This window comes from Scomber scombrus, chromosome 18 (genome assembly GCF_963691925.1).
Source record: "Scomber scombrus chromosome 18, fScoSco1.1, whole genome shotgun sequence".
NCBI lineage: Eukaryota > Metazoa > Chordata > Actinopteri > Scombriformes > Scombridae > Scomber > Scomber scombrus.
Window position 1 is genome coordinate 12564208 of NC_084987.1, and position 27842 is coordinate 12592049.

Below are 27842 nucleotides of genomic sequence, written 5' to 3' on the forward strand. Positions count from 1 at the left end.
GTGGGGGTATCCAAGCTTTTAAAGTAAGCCTTAAATTTTTTTACAGACACACATGCACATTAGTCATCATGTCACTCTCTGCTTGTATAGCTAATACATAAGAGACAAGTCCAACTAGGTCTCAATTGCTTCCTTCCTTCCTCTTCTGGGAGAGCCAGACAATAGTGACAGGAAACAGAGACGGCACTCAAGGAATTCCTTTGTTAATGCTGATGATTGAGAAGCACTTCATGCATACATACTGAATTATCTTCTGATGCACTGAGACAAAGGAGAAATAACAATACACTGCAGTAAAGATGTTCAGGATTTCTTTTATTGAAAAATATAGGTTATTTTGGATAGTACAGAAAGAAGCTGTAAAGAAGACAACAATAAGGCATAATATACAACATTGTACAAAAAGGGCAAAAAAACAAAAACAAAAAACAAGTTTCCATTCGCACAAATCTGTGGAAATACCTGAATATATTATGTAGTGTTTGAGTTATTGGAAACATAAATATCCAGTTATGCAAATTCATTATTTTTCCTGCATGATATTAGGTCTTAGAACCCTATTTATCTATTTAGTTTTTTAAACCTGCAAGCTGAAACAGTTCAACAGTGATTACCCATACAAAGAAGGAAGTGACAGACAGATTTGACAGACTCTCCCAAGAGTGAGTTTCACAACTAAATTATTTTTTGGCTAGATAATTATGATTTGGCACATCTGTCAGCTTCAGTTAAGGCAGTGAAATCAATCAGCACAACTGAGCGTCAATACTTTCTGTCCACAGTTTTTAATGATGCAAGAGATACAGTCAAGCTGCAATGACTATGCAACTTGCATAAAAATAACAATATTTTTTTTAATACTCTTGCATCTATTGCTGCCCATGTTTTCTTTTTCCATCCACTCTTCAAAACAGACATAACACAAACAGAAAAGATTTTTCCAAGAGAATAAAACAACAGGTATTAAACACCAAATACTAATAGTGTCTGGTTTAATTGGGCCTGCTGGTGCACTGACTCTCAACATGTAGTGGTGGAAACTGTTTTGTACATAAGGCTTGCCCCTGGACTTTTGAGGATCATCATCTTTTACACACTTCAGTTGCACCACTGCAGTTGCTCGGATGTGCAAAAAAAAACAAGGGAGGAAGGAAGTGGTTAACAAACTGATTTCAGTTTTGACTTGAAATGCTTAGTGAAAGGAAGTAGCCAGTTTATGTCAGTTCATGCAAATCTGTAAAATCATGAACAATATGGCTTCAGGACGGGGAAAAAAAAGAATTAAGAGGGCAACAGCAAGCATGCAATCCCTCTCCAGTGTGCCACACATTTCTTTTCTTTTTGTACCATTGGTTTCCTGTAGTAACACCATGCTTTATAGTTAATGCAGGCCAATGTGTCTCCATTGTTTCTCTAATTTACACTAAGCCTGAGTCTAAGCCTCTGTGGCACTCACTGTGAATTAAAATACAGAGGAGACTTTTGGTTTGGCTTTGTGGTCCAGCTTTACAACAGGAAACGACAGCTTTTGAGCAGTGTCACAAGGACCCTGAGTTACATAAGGAGGGGAACGCTGACAGATCTATGGCACTTTACTATAATATTTTCAGATTAAAGAAGCTCAAGGCAGGGTTTCACACTCCAGTGACTAACATAGCCCCCTTTATTGTGACAAGATACCCACGAGTGATCCTGTGGTGACAGGGGCCTTCTGTTCAACTCAGGCCTCATAATGTCCCACAGCCAGAGAGAGAGAAAGCGCAGAGAGAAGAAAAAGTGAACCAGATTAAAAAAGCACATGTGACACGTCAAGTGAGAGAGGAGAGAGAGAAAGCTGGAACTGAGCTTTAGTTATGGAAAGTGTTTTTCCTACAAAAGTTCCTTTCTAACCCGTCCTTGCTACCTCCCCGCTCACTTCTAGAATGTTCCATTATTCAAAAAGTGGCTGCTCTTCCATGTCAGTTCCCAATGTTCAAAGGGAGAGACGGATTGACAGACAAACACATAGTGGAGGGTAAGGCTCTCTGACAGATGGAGTCTGGGCTCATCCTAAAGGAGCAGTCAGTCTCTTTTTTTTTTTTTTTTGCAGACCTACAGAAGTTAGAGTCCTCTGTGTTATTCACAATCCCATTCCCACAGTATCCAACTAGAGTGTCTTATTTTGGTTCAAGTGCAAATCCACACTGTCAAAGGACTTGCGAGTTTCAAATAAACCCCTTCCAGAGCTCTGTCCTATTTTTTTTTCACAGGCTTTAGAATCTCATACACGGATCTCATCATCTTCATCTTCCAAGAAAGAGGAGAAGTGGCTCTCCTCCTCGGGTGGGGCACTGAAGGTGGCGCTGTCTGTATCTCCTGCATATGTCTGGCTGTTTGGTTTCTCATCCAGGGCAGCAGAGCCAGAGCTGGACATGGAACAGCTGTCTAGATGCTGCAAGTGTTTTGGCCGTGTCTCTGGAGTGTACTCTGGAGTGTAGGATCGACCATGCTCAGGCTCCAGATCTATAGAGCTGGCTGGATGCAAAGAGGTCTGCTGCTGCAATTCTTCTTCTTCTTCCTCTCCTACCACCTGCTCCTTTGTACTTTCATCGTGTCCTCTCTCCATGTCTTCCTCTTCTTCTCCGTGAGTGCTGAGAGGTGGTGAGGCGCGGCCCTCACTGCTCTTGCCTTCCTCGTAGCCAAGATCATCCTCCTCCTTCTCCATCACTCCCAGGATTTCACCCAGCATTGAGGGTCCCAGGTCGACATGAAAAGACATAACTGACTCGGCATGCTTCATTCCACCTCCAAAGTGGCGAGAGCTTTCTGGAAGCTCAGTCAACTCACCAAAGCTCCGTTCTTCCAGCTCCAGGAAGTGATTGGCTGCTGTTGCACCTCTCTCATCCATCTCATCATGCTGCTTTAAAGGACTTGAGGACAGACTCTTTGCCACCATACTGTCCACTCTGTCTTCATCATTGAGGAAGGGCAAGGACATGGCATTCTTCACGTAGGTAGGTGACTCTCCAGGGACCATCAGGGAGTTGTCTCTCTGCTGGTCCACTCTGCTCACAGACTGGGAGCGTTTGCTGCTCCTGAAAGTACGAGACAGGAGGCCAGGTCGGGGAGAGCGGGGGAAGGATGTGGTCTCAGATGGAGGTTCTCCTGAACGGGAACTGAGAAAGGAGGTGTCACCGAAGGCATCGCCACTGCGGCCTACATGCATGGTGTGACGGAAGTCGCCCAGTGGAGCACTGATCATCTCCCTGGTCAAGTCCATGCGTGAGCGGCGCTTGGTCTGTGAGGAGCCCGACACTAGTTGTTTTAGGATTGGCATGGTGGCTGATTAGGAGTTTGTTATTTGCACAAAGAGGTAGTAGAGCGATGCAGTCAGTCTACAAAAAGAGATCCCAAATCTTCAGTACAATCCTTGTTGGAGACCTTGGAATGAATATTGATGCTCCTCAATTCCAGTCAGCATGGGAATCTGAAAAATGAAAATAAAGCAAATATATTACACGAAACCTCAAAAACTCAATTAAAAAAAAACACATTTGAAGTGATACATTAGTCAAAACCTAATGCACAATTTAAAAAAGACAGTTTAAGCCACTCACTAAGACCCACCACTCTATAGTGTCATGCCAAAAAAAATTACTGGTGTCAAAAATACAGAGGCTCGAATCAACTGAAACATGAACCTAAAGTCCTCAAGCTCAAATTATCTCATCTATTTACTGCACAGCTTCCATATTATGTTGTGTAAAATATTCACGTCTGGCTGTTAAATCCCATCAAGTTAATAAAAACATTTCTAGGAATTTTAAATGTTCTACTAAATATAAGAGTCAAAGCTATTAATTATGCAACTCCATAATGATAAGCAGCACTTCTTTAACATCAATGTGAAATGACCTCTAAAATGCACCAGAAAAAAAAGATACCACAGGATTCCACTTCCAAACTGCATTATAACTGAGACCAAAACACCAACCACAGACCAACAGAAATTTGAGAGGGATAGTCAAGAGCTGCTGGGGATTTTCTGATGCAAAGCTCAACTTTGACTGCACAGCATACACAACCAAAAACTAATCTTTCTCTGTGCAAAAAAAAAAGCGTCAATTATATGAACACCAGAGAACAATAATCCCCTGTCAATTGGGTATGCAATTGACATTGTTTTGACAAATGTATATGGAATTGCATTTGGAGGGATGGGGAGTGACAGAAAAGATTCACCAACCATCTTCCTCTTTTAGATAACAGTGTTTAAGCCCCTAAAGGTTTGTGACTGACAGCCGATAGAAAATGTGTTGTGCATTATTGAAATGTGTAGTCAAAAGAGAGGAAACCACAAGCCAGACTGTCGCTTCCACAGGTGATGCACTGGAGGACAGGAGCGGGATGTCTCGTTAGTGATCCATCCCAACATATAAAATGCACATGAAAAGAACACAGCCATGGTGGTCTGCAAAATGAAGTGCAAGCAGTTTCTACAGGCATGCATGAAAAACACATGCACCTCTGGATGCGAGTGGAAAATCTCTACAGTTTCACGTAAGCGGGCCCACAGAAAACGCTTACCTTGCTATGTTAACTCTGCACTTCACTCTAGCTTGCCTCTCTCTTTGTTTACTCACGCTGACACAGGAAGATCATCAAAACAGTCAGTGACTTAACCTTGACTTTGGATTTCTACAAGCAAGCTTTTAAAATATATTGAAGTCAGAGCTGTTTTTGGTAGAAGTGCCGTTGGGGAGAGTTGGGCTGTTTAATGCAGCTCTTCCCCCCTCCCCCCGTCTTTGCCGGCTGAGCCTCTACTCCTCTTCCTGTTAATGCCCTCACCTGCTATGGTTACCATGGAAACACTCTCCTGCAAGCAAGTGACAGCATTTCCTGTCAGGGGCTGCGCACGGCTTCAGGCTTCACAGAAGCGTGCAACACATGGCCTCCTTCTGTGTCAACCATACAGCTCAGACATTACATCCTTTGATTGTGATGTCTGCTACTTTTTCTCTCATTCACGCCATCCATGTTTTGTGTAGTTTTTAAATGACAAAATGGAAACCGATTCATAGAAATGAATAAATGAAAATATAAAAATCTTTCAGTGCTGTTTACAAGACATTAGAGCTGTCTGTACATATACTGTACATGTAAGATTGCAGAACTTTTGACTGAGGCTTAATGTTTTTTTTTTTATAAAACATGTTTATTATTGCAGATACATGTTCTGTTTTTTTCCCGTTTTTTAGGGGGGATAATAATGGAGAGGGAGATAATTCACACCCAGCCAAAAGAAAAAAAGCTTTGTGTCTGACTAGTTGCTTCTGGGTGGCATAAACAGATAGAGAAAAAACAACCAGCAGATGAAAGAAGAGGAGAAGGTCCATACATCTCAATCCCCCTGTCCCTTATCCAGGATCAAGTCGAAAAGCTCCATAGTGCCCATTGCAATGACATGGGTCCAGAAATATATTACAGACCAGCAGGCAGACTGTTCTTCATCAGCTGAATCTTAATCAAATCCAGGCAGCCCTGCAGCCGCACAGGCCTTTCACAGCTACATCAAACCTGATTCACAGCCCTGCTATATTTATAGCTTTGTGTATCGTTGTGTAAGTATGTGTGCACGCACATGTGGGTGTACACGTGAATGAAAAAGTGGAAAAGGGCCTGAGAAGGCTGCAGTTAGCGTGGGAACCAGGGGGTCACAGCAGGGGGATTGACTTTATAAACTGACTTTCACAACACTCTGGCTGCAACAGAGCCCACTAGAGACACAAAATGTGGGACAGAAACAGGCAGGATGAGCAGATGAAACATGTCTGCGTCATTTCATTGTGACGGTGAAATCGGAAACGGTTTATAAGCTGCACACTTCTCTGACCCACAGACCTTAAGCCCTCTAAATGACTAAATGATTTGTAGAGTTTTTGAAGAATTTTCAAAATTGTTGAAGAAGTCATGATGTGGATGTGGTATTTCTCAACGGCTGAGGAAAAAGCATCAGAGCATGCATGCATGTACAAACACACTGTGGATAAACTTGAACACACTAGGAATGTTTCCAAACCACCGCCGAAGCTGCTTCACATCTGCTTGGGTAAATGATATTTCAGCCTGTATCCTCAAATGTATTTATTCCATGGGAATGTAATGTTAGCTCTGTTTATAGATCACATATTATCAATATAAATATCTACCCTGGGTTAATAGGTGGTTCTAAATCTGCTTAAATATGATACATGTTATAACCACTACTTTGTGGCAGGAAAATACACCCCCGAATCTTCTGAGGGAAAGCACAGAAATAACACATAGAGAAAAAAATAGAAGTGGATTCTTTCACTGTGAAAAAAAGGGAGCAATAAATCAGAGTGCAATCTCAGTTTGTTCACCTGGGATAAATTTACCTCAAAGGATATACTGTAGTCAATTCTTAAGAAAGTAGACAAATGCTTTAGGAGGAAGTGAACACACACACACTCACCGAATGCTTAAGCTATGACTCAAATCACTCATAATTAACATACATTGATTAAAATGGACAACACACAAAAAAAACAACAGAAGACAGGAAGAAGGGATGTTGGCCATCTGGATAATTTGTGTTTAAGACCAACATAACATTTCACTTCTTGTCAATACTCTGACCGTAGGCCAGTCAAGGCTAATACACAAGAGATAACGCACAGACACATGCACACACACATGCTCACTCTCAAACATGACTAATGGGCCATTTCCCTAATTGAGTATTGATGCATCTCTTTTGTACCTCATTCGTTCAGTGTGTATTCTGCTGTCTGGGAGAGGCTGTCTGCTGCAGTGGTGGGGGCTCTATGTCTGCTTCATTTGAAGCCACTGACCTGGACGGACAACTGAATGACCTGGGGGTGAAATTATATTAGGGGTGGGGGGCCACATACGCTCAAATCTTCACGAAAAAACAGGGACTAAAACAGCTGGTTTCTTCTGACCTACTGACATTTCAAACTACTTGGTCTGAAACATCACAGTCACAGTCATACCATTTGCAAACCAATTTGTTAGAGAAAACTCATCTACACCGGGAAAAGGTATACCTGTCAGGAATAGGCTGGTACGCACTCACACTCACACACGTACACACACGTACACACACGTACACACACATACACACACATACACACACATACACACACACACACACGTTCCAGTAATTACGCAGACAAATGGCCTTTAGTAGATAGGTATCTGCGCACAACTCAGTTAGTGAGCCTGAATATCTCATTTAGGAAGGAGCAGCCCTAGGTCACACAGTGGAAATCACATTATCTCTCAATCACACAGGCAGGGAACAACAGACATCAAGCCGATGCTTCTGTTGTGATTTGGCATTATATAAATAAAACTGACTTGACGCCCTCTTAGATAAACACACTGATTTAATAAGAATTTACAAATAAAGCCCTCCTACCTACATTAAAAACAGATCTTAACGGTTGCTTAAATGGCCCATTTGGGGCACTCTGAGAGGCGTGCCTTTTGCTTGTCATGTTGTGAATTCTGCTCTAGTTGTTGACCTACAGGGTATCTCTTCAGTGCCCTCCTGCACCCCACCACCCATTTGCCATGCTTCTCTTCAACATGCAGTTCCAATATGCCAAGAAAGCCAAGGGCTCTTTTTGATCAAAGTGTAAATCCTCTGTGGTCTAAAGAGCACAGCAAATCCAAAATCTGTAGCTGTGAAATGTGGGGGACACGCTGAGCACGGTCAGAGACTTTGCCTGCGCTTGCTGACCGTCCACTGTTCACATAAGCCTTGGTCTGTGTGTGTGTTAGTTTTTAGTGAGCCAACTATCATATTAAACTCTGACAGAAATATAACCCTAAGCCTAACCAAATTATTAAAAAGGCAAAAAATGACAGATATTTCCCAACAAAGCTGATATACACCTCAATATTAATACTATATCTCCAAAATTAACACCTCAGAGTACAGGAAGAAGGAGAAAAAGAAGAAGAAAAAATACCTTTATCTAAAACATAGATGGCAAAGAAGAAACTAGAAAAACTGCTTCCAGTCAAGTTGCAGTTTACATCCATGTTTGCCCAGGCATATAATATAGAATATAAAGTGTCATCACTTCATCATCCTATTATCCTATTAAACATTTGTGTTAAACATGTTTGTCACAGAATTAGTTCATCTTTGAGTCCAAGTGGTCATTTTCATGCTGGGTGTTATGAAATTCCCTCCAAGCGATCCCGAGATATGGCATTCACGAGAATAGGATGGACATGAGGTCCAAGATCTATTCAACTCATCTTTTAGTCCAACCAAATGGTTGTGTCAAATTTGAAGAAAATTCTCCTGAGATTCTGGGTTCAAGAGAATGGAATATACAAAAAGCCTGAGGCTGGTGCAGAGGCAATGAAAAAAATTTTTTTTTAAAAATCACATGAACGTGTTTTTACCTTCCCCACTACTACCTGGCACACTGGTGTGAGGCAGGTTTGGTATGCTAATGTCATACCTCACAGCAGGACATTCTGCTTGGTTTAGATCAAAGCACAACAGATTTTTAGAGCTTCCCTGCTAAAAAAAAAAGTGCCTGCAGGTTTTCCAATTGGCATTCATATCTCTGAGTACTATATTGCTATTTGTCTATCAGTGAGTGGAATATTAACAGTAAGCAGCTTGTAAGGGAAAAGCAAATTGACAAGAATACAGAAGTTTTCAAAAATAGCCGTAAGTGCTGATAAATGATTATACAACAACTGTTATTTCCACATACCCAGTGTGTAATCATGGCTGCATTAATGGGAAAACCCTTCAAACTTGAAAGCCTCATCATAATCATCAATAGACCAACTATAAGAGTCACTATTTGTTGCACATATAGATCAGACAAGCCAGAGAGAAAAGGAATGACCAGATAATGACAAGGACACTAAAATAGCTTTCAAAAGAAGAGTCCTGACGATGGTTCAGCTCAACATGTATCAGCTGACCTCTGACACCCCAGAGGAGATGACTTCTTTTACATTTACAGCCAACATAGTCACCAGACCCCAGGCACTCCATCTCTTACTCTGGGCCCCCTGCTCTTTGATGAAACTGCTTTTATTAGAGACACAAACAGCGGATGGCAGATAAGGATGTTGTACTCTATCCAGTTCAATACATTAAAGAATGTAAGCAAGACAATGCCTTTACCACACACACACACACACACACACACACACACACACACACACACACACACACACACACACACACACACACACACACACACACACACACACACACACACACACACACACACACACACACACACACACACACACACACACACACACACACACACACACACACACACACACACGGTCTTCGGAGTGTCTCAACATCATGAGAGAGAATGAGCAGAAAGAGTTTGACATTGGCGATATCAACAAGAGAGCATGCCAGAAATAACCACTTAACATTATTTTGAATGTTTTCGGCAATGAGACGTGGCTAAAATCCTCTGAGCCAACTGGACCTGCAAGATCAACAACCGGCAGCAGGGCGTTAATAACTCCATCTTCAAAATGTCAGAGAAATCTCAAACTGTGTATGTGCTCAGATAATTGACTGACATTGGTCACCTCAACACAGTAATAAGTCCCTTTTACACATGCACTGAAACCATGAACTTATCTAGACATTATCCGGAGGAGCTGTCTGAATAGTTTGGATCTGACATTTAACGGACTTTACTCTTCCAGCTCTCTAGTACAAAGTCTGTATAATGTCTGAATGAGCCCATGTGTGAATAGAGCAGGTCATTTTCCGTAGAATTCACAGCCAGTGAGTGGGCGTGTTGATGTTTCAATCAGGCTCGAAACTGAAAATACAAACATCCAAGGGTGAAGAAGAATTCACAAGAAGAAGAAGAAGAATTTACATGAAGATGCCAATGAAAATGTCTAACTGAAGAGATGATGAAATTTAGGAATGTCTGTCATTAAGGGCCAACACCAAAATCGTCGGACCAATTCAAGGTATAGGAAGAGACTTGGTTGTGACTGCAGTATACTTTTTGTGTAATGTCTTGCCTCCCGCACAGTCTACCCAGCTGCCAAACCTCGCCTAAACCATACAAAGTATTTCCAGTAGGTGAAAACCATCTGACACAGGCAATCTCCTGTTGTGTGATACATGTTTCAAACTGCATCAGACATCATATGACAAAATGGCTTTAGTCTATTGCTATATCTATTTCTTCCCAAAACCACAGACTGCATGGCCATATGCAATGTAAGTGACACAGAGACGTGCTGGCGTGTTAAGGGGTATGTCCACAGGAAGGGCAGGGAGAAAATGAGCTAATAAAGCCTCCCATCTCTCCGGAAATCTACTCAGCCTGCCCTTCCTGACCACTCACAATATCAACAAGGCTGAACTCCATCATACTGTATTACTGGTGGGCTAAGTAAACAAACACAGCTCATATCTCCATCAACACACAGTAATAACCTACAGGGCTGTGGGCCACTGCTGGGGCTGCGTGCTCAACAGTGGCCCTAAATGCAACATATGAGTACATGAAGAGCCTAAGGTTCAGTGACATTAATTATTTTAGAAGCTACTTCTCAGCAGGTAGTCCAGCCACGCTGATGACAGCCCTGGCCTCAGGCCCAGGTGTCCATATTGTCACCCAGAGCAGAGCAGACAAAGACTGGCCAGGTGTCTCTTAAGAGGTGCAGAAGAGGAGAATGCTTACATTTTGAAAAACTCAGGTGGAAACCTGGGCTCCTTCATGGAAAGAATGTGGGGAAATTATGGGATCCAGAGCATCCCGCTTTAAAGTGAAAGAGTGCCATAATTATAGGGTCAGAGCAGCAGAAACGCAACAAAATGCTCTGGCTGGAGGGAAGCCAAAAAAACAGCTATCAAACAGCTGAGGGGTCTTTTGTCAAAAATTATATATTCAAAAAGTAGACATGAAACCACTTGACTTGTGTATGGGAAACTGTGCCAGCAGATGAGTATTCAACGATTTCACTCTTGAGTGGGAGTGCATGGGTTCTCCTAGAATTTAATATTCAATTATTGGATTTATGCAAATCAAATCAAATAGAAGAGAGTGGTTCAGACTGAAATGAAAATTGACTTTGTGCCAAAAAAAAGAAATCTACCAAATTCTTCTGGATAGACTTAATAACATTATGAGAGATTTAAGATTATGAGCCCCTGTCATTGTCTAACTTTGCACTGATATCAACTCCATTCAGTATTTACAACTAGTGACAAGAAAACAGGATGGCACAACAGAATAAACATTTCCTCCAGCTTATAGTACCAACCCCAGCATACCGGGTAACAATGCAGACCAGAAAACAATGCCCCCAAACAAAAGGCACAGGAACAAACACAGCATTCACACACTGACACATGAGACGCCCTTAGGATTTAATGTTGGGACAACAAGGTTATAAAAAAGGTAATGGAAGTGAACTAATGAACTGTTGCAAACAAGCTAACTGTGTCCATAAATTATGTACTGACAGAAAGTATGTTTTCTACAACTACTAAATTTTCCATGAGCTGGGATTTATGTGTATCATTTGCAGACCTGTGGCAGTAATTAACAGTAATGTCAACCACCCAATGCTATTTGTGCTGCACATCCTTCAAAAGACTTGTCATGTCCTCTATAATGATCCAACAATTCACTATCACATCCTCAGAGGCATTCCTCAGGGAAAAAATAACAGTTTATGTTGGTATTTCCTGGAATGTGAATGGGCTGGACAGGACACACACATTGCCTCAAATGTGCACACAAACTGCAGACATGTTCAAACATGGATGCAGGACTATACACTCACTGGCCACAAATAACATAGTAAAGTTGCACTCAAGCACAACCAAAGAGGGAACTTGAGGTGCTGATAATTGTCGAATAGAAAGTACGCTAACCCACTCTCTTTTGTAAACAAAATTCAGAGCAGGTTGTATTTCCTGGGCTATGAGCCAGCAAATGCGGTCTACACTGAGCAGTGCCCAATAACAGAGTGCTTGGCTCAGTGTCCAACACCACAACTTTCACATTCAGGCACTAAATACATGTCTCCTGCAGGCAATTAGATACTTTGTAATTTAAGAAACAGTAGATAGTAATGGGAGCAGAACCTGTGCAGACTGGTTTAAAATGTGCTACACCTTAAAAGGCATTTCAGAGGCACTTTTATGAAAAAGTAAACAGGCTGAGCCTACGGCACATACATCCTGGAGATGTGGCTTGTTTGTTTGCTGTGACATCAACCTAAGTCCATCACAGCATTTGACAGAGCAATCTGACCTCTTACAAAGCCCTATGTGTGTTTTGGATAACACCAGTCAAATGTCAAATTTAAACCTGCAAAAACAAAGAAAGCCACCCAATTTACCTCATAAGCAGACCAGTGATAACATTATCACCACAAACAATTACTAAGAAGTTCTTATCTGTATAGCAGTGATGGAGTGACGTCCTACAGACCTGAAGTCCTTTACCTTATCCCAGCCAATGAGCTCATCAAATGTTGTCATGACACCCCTGCCAAGTCACTGTGGGTAATGAACTGCACAACCAGGACAGGCCTACACAGCATTTTGGGCCAGAAAGTGTATAATGTGTGATTGTTTTAGAAATCATGTAAAAGTGGATGTGTCCTAATTCAAGTTCCCCTACTGCCCAAAAACACATTTCCCTAACTCTCCAATATTGCCAAAACAAGCATGCTGTACACTTACATCACAGTGACGAACAGTGCATCTGCAAATCAAAATGAAAGAATCTCTAAAGTACATTAAACTGATGACATTGGGTCACACATTTTTAATAACCTGACCTAGGATTATGGATGAAAGTTAGCTGATTAGCTAATTCCAGCACATTTACATTGATGTGGAAACTAGAAATGTTGATTAATATTTACTGTCATTGGTAAGTAGGTAGGTAAATATAACTAAGCTAGCAAACACATTATACCCACTGAATATACTGAATCTCAATTTCTGTTTTCATGTAAGGCCTCTGCAGTTTTCCTTTGTGGAAAAGTGATATGAGAAAAATATGAACATTGTGAATTTATTTTGGCTTCAAAACCGTCCAACACAAACAAATAATACTGATATTAATATTCGTATTACTAAATTAATATAGTGGCTGAAGGACTGCAGACAAATAGGCTCAATTCTCGCCATAGTAACTGTCTCCACAAATAAATTCTCCAGTATGAAATAAACATTATTTCCCAGCTTTCCATCTAATAGCACTTGATCCACTCCTGCCTTCACTATTATCTAGTGTTTCGATCACATTACAATAATGCTATGATTCTGGGTGGGTCAATGGCAGGAGAACAATAAGTAGCCATACTACAACAGCATCAGCTGCCTTGCGCACGATGCGCACTACTGAATCGCTGTATACATCAGCACTATTTAAAATGCATATTTCAACATAATAAACAAGTGCAAAGGTACGTTTTATATAGTGAAGTTTAAGTGTAGGTATAAATATTGAAGCGCACACTTACCGAGCATCCCATTCATAAAAGCCGGGTGCAGCTCCACTTTAAGGCCCCCAGCAGGCTTACAATGGAGGTGCATTTATCAAATGAAAGGAAATGTAAAACGCTCAGATCAGCAGTTCACGGGAATCCACCAAACACTGTTAGACAGACAGGCTGTGTTTTTTTCGGAGAAATGTTACTGTTGCTGTCACCGCATCCTCAGAAGCGGTGCTGCTGCTCTGAAGTGCAATAACTCACTACAATGCCTCCTCCTGCTGCCTCAGTAGTGCGTTTGAACACGCCTTCTTTACATGGCCCCTTAAAGACACAGGCTGCCAGCATGGGGCCGCTCAGACAGGCCCTGTCTCATTTCCTCCACTGTGATAGACGGGATCTGTGTCATGATGTACTCCAATGACACAGTATGGAAATGATTATCAATAAATAAAAACGTCATTAAATATATTTCATGATAGGATTTAGTGTGCACAATACGAAATAGTTATTGTCTTTGATCCAACCCATACTTGCTACCAGTAATGTAAATATCAATCAATCATTTAGGGCTGCATTTGCAAGGAATTGTTGAAACTTGGAAATAGCAGTTTTGTCCTTAGCCAAGGTTGTGTATTCAATAAGGTAGCTGTAACTTTAAGAGGGAAAATGTGCATGGTCATCCTCTCTGACAGCAATGAATATAAGCAGACCAATAATACCTCCTGCAGTGTCCTACATTACATTTTTGGGGGGGAGGTGCATCAACACTGCATATCAAAAGACAACACCAAAGCCACAAGGCTAATGTGTCATTTTTGAAGACTGTTATAAACACATTACTTGCTGTACCTGGGTGGGAGTTAAGCCTTGGACAATTTGATCAAAGCAAAGCAAGATATCATATAAATACAGTATGAATTTCATTTATTTAAAGTAAGTAAGTAAACTATGAAGTTTAAAAATAGCTTCAAGGTGAGTCATCTCCTTCTGGCTTCTTTTTTCTTTGAAAGTCACACAACCTACAAACTTCAGTCAAATTTATTCCACTTTGAAAGATAAAGCTTTCATGGAATTCTCACTGTCTGGCATTATTAACTGAAGACTTTATTGAGTAACTGACCCATTTGTTTGACCTTGTGTATTCCAGGTTGCTCACATGCCCTCTGCCAACTGACCATTAGTGCCTTTTTGAAAGGAGGAAGTTTTGGAGCGGAAATGAGTGGGAGGAAGCTGGGATACTCCCCCAAGGCTGTGCATGCTCACCTTGAGCTCAAGAGAACGGAATGTGTGAATGGTTGATAATTATCAAAGGACAAATGTCAATTGCCTCCAGTTCCTTGATAGAATGACTATTCACTTTTCTCTTTTTACTTCCCCTATTGTAGAACCAGTCCCACAAGAATATCTATCCAAGCTATTCTGTAAAATCTCTGTTCTTTGTAGTGATGTAGTGAGCTACATGGAGTGAATGTCCACCACACACATTCAAGAGCTATTTCCTGCCGTTGGCTATGTTCCCAGTACGGTCTGTCCCAGCTGATGGAAGAGCAGGGCTCTTTATGATGAGAATTTGACTGCAGTGGCCTTTTGTCCAGAAAAGCTGCATTAGAGAGTTTAGGAGTTTTTTGTCATAGAGGAACTACCTCATCATTTCAACTACTACTCTCTAAAATTGCTGGCATTCACTTAAAATGAATTAACTAGCATTTAAATGCAGCTGGTCATTTATCAGATTCTTTTTTTCCTGTTGTGCTCAATCGGCACATATTTCCTGCACTGAGTGCTCAGTTCTGTAATGAAAGAATGTACATACTCACTGGTGTGAAAATATGACTTCCTTTAAATGTATAATGTTTCAGATGCAATACATTTTATATACAATCAGATGGTATTTTTTCTTCCACTGAGTGAGAGAGTGCTGCAGGTTTGTATCTGTGTATCTGTCTTGGCATCTTTGACAGCTCTGTTCAGTGGTACATCAGTAGAAGATATTTTTGTGACAGTGTCTTGATCCTAGAATTACTTCATGTGTTTTTGTTCTCAAATCTTAGTTCTGGCACTTTGGACCTGTAGGAAAAGCTGTCTGACTTCTCCTTGTTTCACTACCTACGTTGTGCTCAGGGGCTCAGATGCTGACGTTACTCTCAGATTGGGCAGATTGGGGCCCATTTAACCTTCCAGAACTGTCACACTGGAGGATTTGCCAATGCTTTAACTTTACAGAGTTAGCAGTCAGGTGTTGTGTATCCCTGCAGCTTGGCTGTTGCTGTGAGGCCGGCAGATCAAGGACGAAACTGTGTGAATAAACAGTTTCAGACTTTCATTGATAGTGCAGAGGGGTCCTGCATGAAATGAAGGTCCACTCCTGTGTGACTAGTACTGGTTCTCATTCATTCACTTGTTTTGCACATAAGTACCCTTTAACCTTTTAGCCATGCTGGTCCACAAATCCTTCACTTGTCGATGCTTGGCTGGGTTGTGCAGACATGCAGTGCAGTGTCAATGGGATGTTCAAAGAGTCCAAAATGGCTGAGCAAGTACGTGCACATTTCAGCATGGTGCTTTGCAGAGCTGGGGTTACAATATATAATGTTCATTTCATTGAATATTTCAGATTTTGGTGAACTCCTTTTCATTTGTAGAACTCAAGCCAGGATAGATTAACTAACTAATGGCGATTGCCATGTGATTTTGCTGTATCTGTGAAGATAAACATATAATAATATGATAAACCACTAGACTTCTACGTTGTGACAAAATTCTGTGTTCATTAAAACCTTTTAAAAGCTGTAACTTCCAGTTTTCCTTACTGTATCACACATTGTGATTTTGTCCTAATTTTAGAGACATCAGTCAATATGAGTTAGCTGTTTCGCAAACGTGCTCTGATAAACTCCAACACGCAGTCAGAATGAGGACACGCTCTGTGTAAGTCAGTCCCATAAGAAGATACTGAACTGAAATGTAACAGATTTGTTGATGTGAAGCTATGTCTTTCCGTCTTTATATGTGAGAGTGGATTCGAGTGAACAGATGCCCAGCATGTTTTTTTTTTGCCATCAAAAGGCAGAATATGAACAATAGTTATGGTAAAGTTTAGTGTGAAATACAATTTTGAAATGTATAAAGCAATATGAGATATTAAGATTTTAAAACTGAACATTAATTTAGTTTAGTTTTTTGGTTGAAGCACCAAGTATATTTCATACTCTATCCCTGTGATTTATTCTGCCAAGTTAAAAATATTTCTTTGAGATTTTATTGAAGACAAATAAAGACGTTCCAGTAAAAACTATACCCTTGACTTGACTTTCTCCTTTTTCCTTAAAACCTTCCAGCGTGATCCCTCTGTTCCTCCCCCATTTTGCTTTTCTTAAGATCAATGTTTTCTGGCCTGAAATAAGGAGATTAGCTAGGCACATTCCCCCATCCTCCCCCAGCTTTTCAGCATGCTTGCACCAGATCAGGTTCTTCTTCATTTTCTAGCCTGTAACTCATGCTCTTATGCATCCCAATTATGTCTCTGTTGTGGCTGAGAGAATCAGGTCATTTTTTACACCGAAGGATCAAGTGTCATCTATAATCACTTTGTCTTCCAGACCATGCTAAAAGGTCTATTTAGGTTTGTCTATGTAAAATAGTTGTCTGCACGCTCTCTCTGACATGGTTTCTTTAAAAAATGTACACGTATGGCACTGTTTCAAAGCTTGATAAAGATCTCATGTTATGTTCAAATTACAGTATATATCCACTGCCTTACTTCCCTTTATGTATTGTTCTGTATAATACCCCAGTATATTCAGATGAGGCATGGAGAAAAAACATTACAAAATAGAATAATTTATTTTAGAGAGCTATCATGAATAGGTCCATAATGTTTCCTTCATGATGTATACAGTGATGTTCACATTGGAAATTTGACAAATGTTATTTTGGAGCTCAATGACAGACTGTCTAAGTTTATACACTATGGATCCAAATCCAGCACAGCAATGCCCCATTCAACTTTTGTAAAGAAACAACATGTCCAAAAGTGTTGTAGAAAACATCTCATAACATATGTTTACGTATGCATTGTGAGCATGAAACATGTTTCCAGTCATCATATCAGTGCCATGTTACACTGTAACACAACAGTTTTACTGCACTATATCATGTTGAACACATATAATCTTACATGACAGTCCTTGGTGATGCACTTCACGCACAACTCCTGCGTCCTGTTGATGTCCATCATTAAATAAAGCTTGTGAAATAAGCAAATATTCACAGTTAAGCTGACTTCTACTTCAGTTTGTAAAATACATATCAGCTTTGTTATTAAAAAATAAGTGAACAATTACATGTAATCTTTCCAGTAATGTTGTCACATTCTTAAAAAATATTTAGCATTCTTGAAAAAGATAGCTTTCGTGTTGTTTGTAATCAGCATTTTACTAATGTCCTTAATGACTAATCAAGCTAATCAAAGTGAGTTAATCTTGAAGTTCTTTGACAGCCAATGCAAGCATTATGTTTGATACAGCTGTGAGGGTATTAGTTGAACCAATAAGATTTGTGCTTTTGGTCCTAAATTGTGTTCTGTGGATAACATAAAAGCAAATGGATGCACATTATAAAAAGCTGTCTTAGCTTGTATATCTACTGTACCAGCACACAATCAACACATTCCCCAGACTACTATAAAGGTGCCACAATGCTTTAATGTGATTCATAACATTGTCACTAGTGATGTTCGGAAAATGTTGAGCTTTAAGCTGATTGATATAAATATCTGGTAAACAATATGAGACAAGCACATATAGTAAACACATAATGCAGTTCCAACAATGATTAGGCAGAGTGAGAAAGTCAAAGGCAGCTCGGGCCACGGTGACCACTAGTGCCTCCCTCTAGGTCAAGAGTCCATTTCTTATCAGTTTGTCCTTTTTTCAAACATCACATTTCTCCATTAGAGTTGCTTTTTCCACTGTCCAATATCAGCAAGCCAAGTGGTCCATACTCTATATGGTTCTAAGGTGGTTGTTTTCCCATAAAGCTCTCATATTAAACAATAATACAGTGGTTTTTTTTAAAACAAGGATTTCTTTTTTCAGAACCTCAGGTTCTGTTCTCCCTTGTTTATATGGTCGTTCCGTCAAATAAATTTACTCAAGCAACGCATAAAAACTTTCAAATGATTGTCTTTTTCATAGAGTACATATCACATGGATTAATCAACCATACTCGCAGCACACACAGTCATACACACACACTCTTCACAGAGGAGAAAGCGCTATTCACGATGCCTTCAATGCTTAATATTGAGCAACAACTCTGTCAGTAAGACAGAAAAAAAAAGAAAAGAAAAAAAAGAAGAGCAAAATACAAATAAACCAACAACAACAAACTCAAAGACTCGTCCTCAGGGTCCTGTTGTTATTGGAAGGAGAGCTGTGTGTCAAACGAAAGAGGAGAAGCCCGCGGTAGGTGCCTGAGCGGCACAGCCCAGGCTGCTGGGGGGCCGGTAGAGGGTGCTGTGCTGGCTCGGGGGTTCGGAGGACAGCAGGGAGGGCGTGGGAGTCCGGCTTCCCTTAGGCCTGAACAGAGTGCTCTGGCCCTGGCACTGGGGCTGTGGGGATGGGGCACTCTGAGGGAGGAGAGGGGGCAGAGGGGGCACGGGTGGTGGGTGCTGCCGTGACTCCTGTTCCACAAGGGGCTCGGGCTGGGAGTAGCCGTATGCTGGTGGACGAGAGACGCCCTTCTGCTGCCGCCGCCAGGAGTTGTAGTAGGTGGGATCGCTGATGTAGTGGTTGACAAAAGAGTGGGTCTTCTGCCTGCTTTGATCCATCTCATATTCGCTGTCGCTGCCCTGTGAGTAAGAAGACACTTATAGTTATAAAAGTAGTGAGTGCAGTGAAAAGCAAACACATACATTTAAGACATTTACTACAGAGAATAATAACAGCTACATTTTTATGCTCTCAAATCTCAAAGACTAATTCTAATTGAACGATACTGAGTTATAACACAGCAGGAAATATGTACTGAGAGACAACTGGAAATCTACTAAACCATGTGCAATTCTACGGGGGAAAAAATCACTTCTATTTGGCATTTTTCACACATAGGAGCTCACCCATAGCTCAGTGGAGCACAGATGTGATAATTGTACACAAGAGTGTCCTAGAATTGGACAAAGGCAGTGTTTACAGGATTGAATTGCTTGTGGTAAGCCATCAGTCTTGTAAGTTATAAATGTTTAATCTTGTCAACTCATTGTGTCCCAGCACACTGTTCTGGCCGAGAAACACAAACAGTTAATTACTCTCAAAGAAAACATTATGCTCTTTGCACATTTGTGTGGCCGACAAGTGCCTGCCCATCTACTACCCTGTTGAGGCACTACAGCTTAACAGATGTCGAAGCAACATTTATTTGTACAAGTGGCAGGTAAACAGCGGGAGGCTCTGCAGAGGAAAAGAATAACACCAGTTTGTGTCTCCCGGGAGAGAACCGTTTGTTCAAATTGGGTTGAACAATGTTTTGACTGTGCAGGTACCAGATAAATTGGCCAGGAAGACCTGCTGTGGTGTGGGAGGACAGATGTTCATCGTCTGCTACAAACAGTTTTTATGCTTTTTGCAACCATCATCCTTCATCACTTTTAACCTCCCTGTCTCTTCGCTGGACCTCCCTATTCTGCACACAAACAATCACACATACAGCAAGCTGCTCTGATAATAACACAAATAGCTATAGAACCCGGCAGCCCATATTAACACAACATTTCCTGTCTGAGGGAAATGAATTAGTAGTGAAAATATTCCGAGACACTCAAGACATGAGAATCATTCCTAAACTTCCTTCCCATGGGATACATCAGTATTAAACCTCCAAACACAGGATATTTTAATTCAAGTTGGTCCACTTGAGACAGCTTGTCTCACTGACTGTCATTAAATGTATTCTCAGAAAATCATAATTAGATAGTTATTTAGTCTTTGCATGTAGCAAAACATTGACTATGAGGCAAAACATAGAGGTTATCAAGAGGATATGTTGTAAATGTGACAAGAGTCAAATAAAGTGAAAGATGAAAAGTACTTTGAAGTTTGGAAAGGTTATGACTTTACTTAGAAGATTTTGTCACTTGGAGAAACTCAAACAGTTGAATTTACTTTTTAATCTAAATTCATTGCCTATTCCAGACACAAAGTGGACATAGGCTGCAAGCCAGGGTCACTGCTTACCTGAGAGTCTGATATCTCAGAGGGTTTTTCAGTCAGACTGCTGCTCTCTGCAGGTATCAGGTCATTATACTTAGTGCTGACATCCTCATCTGAGTAGTGGAGACTTCCAGGACTGGGTCTTGGCGGTGACCTGGGCAGATGGAGAAAAGAGGAGAAAGAACGAGAAAATGTGTGAGTGAGAATGGACAACAGAGAGCAAGAGACAGAGACAGTTCATGGTAATGTAAGAAAAGAGTTTTATTTCATCATCGTCATCATCTTTCCCTTTGGGAGACTCAAACACATTTTCTAGAGCGCTCACTTCTTTGAGAACATGTTTGAGTAAACATAAAAAGCCCTTTCATACCTATGACTGACACCGCTCAGATGAGTGATGAAAGGCTCCAAAATAGTTCTAAAAATGAAAAAGCTTCATATTCCACAGTAGGATCAGCATACACAGATTCACTGGTTATGAAAATGAAATAATTTACTTTAGACTGAACAGTACTGAATGTATTATTTGTGCATTTCTGAAAGCCAATGATGCAAATAGCAGAATATAGTCTGTAAATTGACTTATTTTTTAAGTATTTCCTTCTGATCTTTGCAAAGTGACTGCTGGAACATCGGCAGGGGCTGAGTTCTGCATGAATTCAGCTCTCACCTCAAATGTCACAAGATGCGCAAACAGGATCCTGTACAAAGAACATATGAGCATGTTCATGAAAAGATTCTTTGTACTGATTAGAGCTGAATGACTGTCCAGACTGAGTCAATTAGAGATTTAGACCTCCTGCGGAAAAGCCGTGTAACTAAGCATGGCCATGAGCTCAGCAAAGTACTGTAAAGTTCTTTTATGAGTGCAGGTCAAGTAAAAAGACCCTTCCCTTCTTTTTGTTCCAGTCATTACGTTCATAAAATGAAGCAAAGAGAAATATCTGTGCAGACAATTATTTTCCTTCTTTCGCAGTAATGACTGCTGCTGCGTTCAAGGTCTGCTGAGATTGAATCGGATGGGCATCACTGAGCTACATCGGTGGGCTCAGTATGGAACTCAGGCTAACACGGTATTAAGGAAAGAGTTTACTCAGTTAGTTTCGGAAAAAAAATACTAAAGAATTGCATAAAGTAGGAATGGCATTAAAGTAAATGTCTAAGTGATCTGAAATGGAAAATGGTGTATGCGGGGGCAGAGAAGACAAGCATAAAATGCTGTGATGTCAAGTGTAATATTAACGCATGAAGCAGAAAACCTTGACGACCTCTCAAATAAAAAATAATATGTACTGAGATAATATGCGGGAGCTAAGTCACTGGGAATGCCAGGAAGCTTAGAAGACACAACATGTCAACGGCCGTGAAAAAGTTGACACAACAAAGGGACATCTCATCTGGGTTAAAGGGGATGACGTGAGGGGGCGGACTGTGAACAAAAAAAAAAGATCTACTTAGAATTCAGACAAGGTTGAGTCAGACATTAAACAGATGAGACCACGTGAGCGTAGGGGAGGGGCAGTGGATTCTGCTACCGATCACACTCCCAAATACTGCCAGTGAGCTCTGAATTATTTAGGAGGACTATATATTCCCCTTGCCTTATCTGTCTAATTCATCCCTCTTCCCTTGCCCTTTCAAATATCCCATAGGGGGGCCTCCCACTCTTCCTCCTTAGTCCACAGATCATTAGCAAAGTGTACTGTACCAGATTGGAGCGCTTCAAAGAAAGGGAGCAACTCAAGACACTTTGATCCCTTTCTTGGCTTCCTTGGTCAAGGAGAAAACAGCCCACATTTCCCTGCCCTCAATGCACCCTTTCTTGCATATTCCGCCATAATGTGGCACCAATATGCAAAATCAATATCTTTTCTTTCTTTTGTTTTCTTCCTTTTGCTGTGACACGAATGAGACTCTGAACACCCATCCCCCAACACATCCATGTGACCATCATTCTAGACGCCATGTGTGACCCATGTCTTTACACAAGGTATTTCCTGTGCATCTCATGCCAAAGAGATTGCGAAACTCCTCTAATCTAATGTTTACCTAAACATGACCAAAGAGCCTGTCTGCCAAAGTCCTGCTGAAGGCTAGAATGACATGTTCTAATACTGACGACGTTGTAGTTGATGTTGAGATTGTTCTATCAGCACTGCATTCGAGAGAAATTCTGGGCTGAAGGCCAAAGGAAAATAGCCTGCTCTGACCGAAAAGCACCCTTTGTCTGTAGCTGTGATGGACAGACAAAGAGCACATACAAAAGCTCATGAATGTTAATAAGCTGTCATTGTGATGTCCCCTTATATAAATTGTTGCTACATACAAACACTGAATATCAACGAGGGAAACGGAAGGAGGTTCAAATCATCAGCTAGGTTCCTCAAGGCTCGGTTTGCTCTATCAAGACTGACAGACTATTGTGAGGGAAGAGGGGTACACATAACACCACATAATTAATTCCTGTCAGTATCATAAGTAAGACACTGAATTGGAAAAGGAAACTCAGACAAAACTGAGACAACAATTCATTTGAGAGTTGGTGTGGCGATCTTCAGTACTGCGTGCAGGAAATGAACGCAGTGATCGGTTGGACATCATGGCTGGCGGTCGCTGTATGACTTTCCAATAATGGTGACTGACCGTGTGTAGATGCCGTTCTTGCGGCAAAAGGAGTTTTTCACGGAGAGGCGTCTGTTGTTAAGCTCCAGGGCTGGGAAGCGTCCCTCGTCCAGGCGCACCATCTCTCCGTGGGTCAGAGGCAGCGCTGTGCAGTTGGAGTGGTTGCCTGGACAGGGGTATGAGGACGACACTGTGTGGGTTGTGGAATGAAATAAGTGATTTATAATCCTCAATCAAATCTACAATTAATGTCAGAGTTAGGATTAGTTACACACAGTAAACACAATAAACCTCAAGTGAAAGGCTTGAATTTATGTTAAAGATTACATCCCCTGAGGGTGCTTGTTTAAAAGGTTTATATACAGGGATCTTATTAATTACATCCTCCAAAATGTACATCTGTCTGCTTTTTGACTACATCTGTAGATCATCATCATGAATCAGTCAGGCAGGCCCACAGTCGAGCACTGGCCCCTGGTAAAACAAACAGCCAGCAGAAGGACAGTTCAACCTTGTGGCTGGGAAAAGTGAAGGGGGGTTGAGAGGGGCTAAGAAGCTCTCTTTGTGTCCCCACACAACCACAGGCCTCATCTGTATTGGTCTATTCTGAACCTGGCAACCCTAGCATGATGCTTTGAATGCTGACTAAGTACAAGACTTCAAGAGTGCTTCACTTGACCCTTCACTTTCCTCCAATCTCCTTCCCTTCTCACAACTGTGTTAATTTTTACTAATAGCTACTACTGGGTGACAATACCATGTCTAAATAATTATCAATACAGTAAATGTCACCATTGTGATTACTTGCCAACCAACCACAATGTGAGGCATTTAACAGTAAGCTAACTAATATTGATTAACTTCCCCAGCCTCATGTTTTTGCTTCTGAAGACACAAACGTGACAAAGAATTTCTAGGAGTAGTAGTGTCACCTGGGATAATTCACATTTATCCCAAATTGGCATCTTGATACAGTGGTAAGAGAGCCACTTGTGGTGTAGTTATATAATTACTCTCAGCTTGACTAATGATCTGAGCATTAAACCACTGCCAAGTCATTAATCCCATTATTGATCCTCACTGCAGTTTAACATGAACAATAATGTTTATTCATCTTCCTGTTTCAGCTTTTTCGGCAACCTTTACTCTCATCTTTCCCCTGTAAGACAAACAATGTAAGGAAATGTAGTAAATCTGCCTAATTGTCCGAGCCTTTACACACTTTCTTTTACAAAATAGACTTTGAATGTGCAATCATTAAAATGCAATTCTCAGCAGAGCTGTCCCAGAGGAAGACAAATTCTAGTCGATAGCCAAAGTTGCAGAAACAAACGGAAAAACTGAGACATTAGCAGTGGGTTTCGAAGATGGTCCTCTCTCCTACCTGAATCTGCTTTTTTGGTGTATTTTTTACTCTGGCCTCGGATGATGAGGATGAAAACGAGGAGAAGGATGAAGATGAGGCCCACTAGAGCGATCACCACCAGGAACCACCACTCTTCATAGAACGGTGACACTTTCTGGGCTGAACACAGCAGATAACATGTTAATACCTGAACAAAACATGTATAGTAGAGTTAACACAATGATGCATTAACTTTTCATTTTAAAGTATAGTCAACCTGATATTGAAGGGGAGGGGGCACTGGGAGACCCGTATCCATAGTCGTTGACTGCAATTACTCGAAAGTCGTAGGTGACCCCTTCTCGTAGCATGTCCAGGTTAAGTGTGTAAGATGTCACTTCTTTAGGAATGTCTTTGATCAGGATATCCCACAATCCTTCATCTTAAGGCAATATAATAAAAATTGTAAATATATTATTCACAGCTGTTATCATATAGGAAGCTGTCGGTTAAGTTATTGGAACCCAAGAATGGTTCATGTCTTTAGCTCACCAGAGGGTCTGGCCTCAATGACGTATCGTGTGATGGGTGCACGGCCTTGATCACCATTGGTCCAGTGCAGCGTGAGGGCAGCGCCATAGCGAGAAATAAAGGGTTCTCCAGGAGGACCTGGGGCTCCTTTGGAAGACAATAAAAGTTGATAGTAAGAAACTTCTGTCAGAGAAGTTCTCTCAGTCCAAGTGTTATATCATTGAAATGAACAACTTTAAAGGAGAGGCCCACCTTCCCCAGGTCCAGTGGTAATATTGGCCTCCACCTCAGGGCCATAAGTGAGTGTTTTGGCCCGAATGCGGTAGTTATAGGTGACACCGTCAGCCAGGTCTTTAATCTTCATCCATAGGGGAGCGCTGCCCTTCACATCTACTGTCACTATCTTACTGACACCTGGAGTGCGAGGAGAGGAGTCTGTACAGGAAATACTAAGACTCTAGATGCTGTTTTCTACAAGCGACACATAGCCAAGCTTTGTACAAATGAACAGAAACATAGAGGCACATACACAGATTCACAACCAGAGTTAGATAACGAGACAGACAAAACTTTGCATCTATAACAGAAAAGGTCTATTATTCCAGCATATTACTAGATATCCAGATAGGGAAAGACACCAGGTCATGTTTTATAATAGACCAACTGATATTCCCTGTCTTTGCTGCTCTGTTTGGCTTTACTCTGAATCCATTAGTGGATAGCTGAGGGACCACAGCAGTCTCAGCTCAGCATTCCACCTCTGTTCCCAATTACTTGACAATCAGGTCCAGTCAACCACACTTAGCCCGCTATTAGCCATTCTTCTCTCAGTGAGAGCGGGAGCTGTGCAAAGTTTTACTAAAGCATTCCAGCATATTTTATCAGCTATACGATATATGTTGCTGCAGGTTCTATTCACATCTGTAAAATATTAGTAGTATAAGCTTAAGCAGCATGAGTTAAAAAGAATATGGTAACTAGGCAAGAGGTTGTAAATTGCTGTCTGAGAAAGCCAGCTGAGGAATGTCAAGACACGGCAGAGTTATTAGGCTCAAGGCAGAGTTTCTCACCATCGACGGGAGTGCAGGGCTCATAAACCAGGCGGTAGCCCTCAATGATGCCATTGGCCTGCTTGGGCTCTCCCCAGGACACGTTGACCGAAGTGGTGGTCAGCTCACTGAAGTGGATGAAGGTGGGAGCACTGGGCGCTTTTGTTGGAGAAAGGGTAAAAGAGGGATAAATAAAGTGTTAAACCATTCTAAAGTACACACACACACACACACACACACACACACACACACACACACACACACACACACACACACACACACACACACACACACACAATATTTATTTCTTGACATCTAACTTTGTAAAATGTTGTACTAATTTAGCACATTGTCAAAGTGTTACAACTAAAATAGCATTGTAGCAGAGAGACATACAAAGGTAGTGCTCATAGCTAAAGCAAGCAGTTTGATATATTCATGTAAAATCACCTTATTATAGATGACATGAAACAGGCATACTGGGAGATTAAAAATCCCAGAGGTTTCATTGTTCATTATCAGAGTAGGAAGAATACAATGTTTTTATCCAGGCTCAAATGAAATCTGTAAGACCATGGTATACAGCTCCAATCAATAAAAAAAAGAAAAGAAAAAAAACCCCAGTATGACTGTTTAAGCAAATGCATCTCTAAAAAGGAAACTGGAAGTAGAAGAGTGCACAAAATCTTTCTGTGACCTTGAACAAGAGCTGTGAGAACTCTGCCTGCTGACCCAACCCAGATCCAGCTAAGTGTTGGGATTTAGCCACAATTCTGCATAAAATTCACAAAAGCTTGTGTTGGCTCTCTTCCCAGTACCCTGTGGTGCAGAGAGCCAAAATTCCTGCCTGTGTTTTTAGGTTCTCAGCACTTTGTACCCCTCACCAATGTCACAGCCTTCAAGGGGGCGGAACAGACAAAAGAAATGTATACTGTAAACCATTTTTGTGCTGAAACCGCAGAGGAGGGACTCTCACTAGCTGGTAAACACAGACGTCTTTGTGCAGTTGTGGCCAAAAAACTAATCTACATGTGTCCCCCGCACTCTGTATTCATTGCTCCTCTGTTGTCATTAGGCTTCCACCCCCATGGCTTGTCCTGGAGGAGGTGCCAAGAAGACTAAGATCTCTTTTGCTATATCTCACAGGAGGAAACTAAACTCTTTAGTGAACGTTATCTATTTCTTGGTGAATAGGAAGAGTGGGTTTTTACAATATTTGTCTTAAAGCTGTAGTACTTCAGTTGGACTTTGCAGTGTTTTGTGTAAGACTGACTCAAAATGAAAGCGCTCATCATCTGTTCCTTTGTAGGCACCCTTTATAAATCAAGAGTGTGGCTAACCTTGAGATAGTACTCAATGAAAGCACTTAAAAACCACAAACAATGTGGTTAAATAATGAGAAAGAGCATCAACGTGCAGGTGACAGATAGAGACAGAAGAAAGGCAGGGAGGCATAATGAGAAAAAGACACTGCGGCTGTGAAATGCTTCATGGTGTTAACCTCGAATAACACAGCAGACAGAGGTCCTTGTTTCAAGTCTACTGCCGCCTGCCTTTTTAACAATCCCTAAAATC

At 41.2% G+C, this 27842-nt stretch overlaps 2 protein-coding genes across 2 annotated transcripts in view; both read right to left on the minus strand.

Moving 5' to 3' along the window:
- Positions 1 to 300: 300 nt before the first annotated feature.
- cdc42ep4a (CDC42 effector protein (Rho GTPase binding) 4a) lies at positions 301 to 13865 on the minus strand. Its single transcript, XM_062439520.1, has 2 exons — positions 13540 to 13865; positions 301 to 3466 (listed from the first exon to the last, which is right to left on the minus strand). The coding sequence occupies exon 2, from the start codon at positions 3314 to 3316 to the stop codon at positions 2261 to 2263; it is 1056 nt and encodes a 351-aa protein (XP_062295504.1). The 5' UTR covers positions 3317 to 3466; positions 13540 to 13865; the 3' UTR covers positions 301 to 2260.
- Positions 13866 to 18952: 5087 nt separating this feature from the next.
- The window catches only part of sdk2a (sidekick cell adhesion molecule 2a), an 86219-nt gene continuing 77329 nt past the window's right edge, over positions 18953 to 27842 (minus strand). Inside the window, exons 39-46 of the mRNA XM_062438241.1 lie at positions 26289 to 26426; positions 25471 to 25653; positions 25240 to 25365; positions 24965 to 25129; positions 24727 to 24867; positions 23364 to 23508; positions 20745 to 20874; positions 18953 to 19363 (exon numbers count right to left, since the gene is read on the minus strand). Of these exons, the coding sequence (XP_062294225.1) occupies positions 18953 to 19363; positions 20745 to 20874; positions 23364 to 23508; positions 24727 to 24867; positions 24965 to 25129; positions 25240 to 25365; positions 25471 to 25653; positions 26289 to 26426 (1439 nt within the window). The remainder of the gene's footprint in view (positions 19364 to 20744; positions 20875 to 23363; positions 23509 to 24726; positions 24868 to 24964; positions 25130 to 25239; positions 25366 to 25470; positions 25654 to 26288; positions 26427 to 27842) is intronic.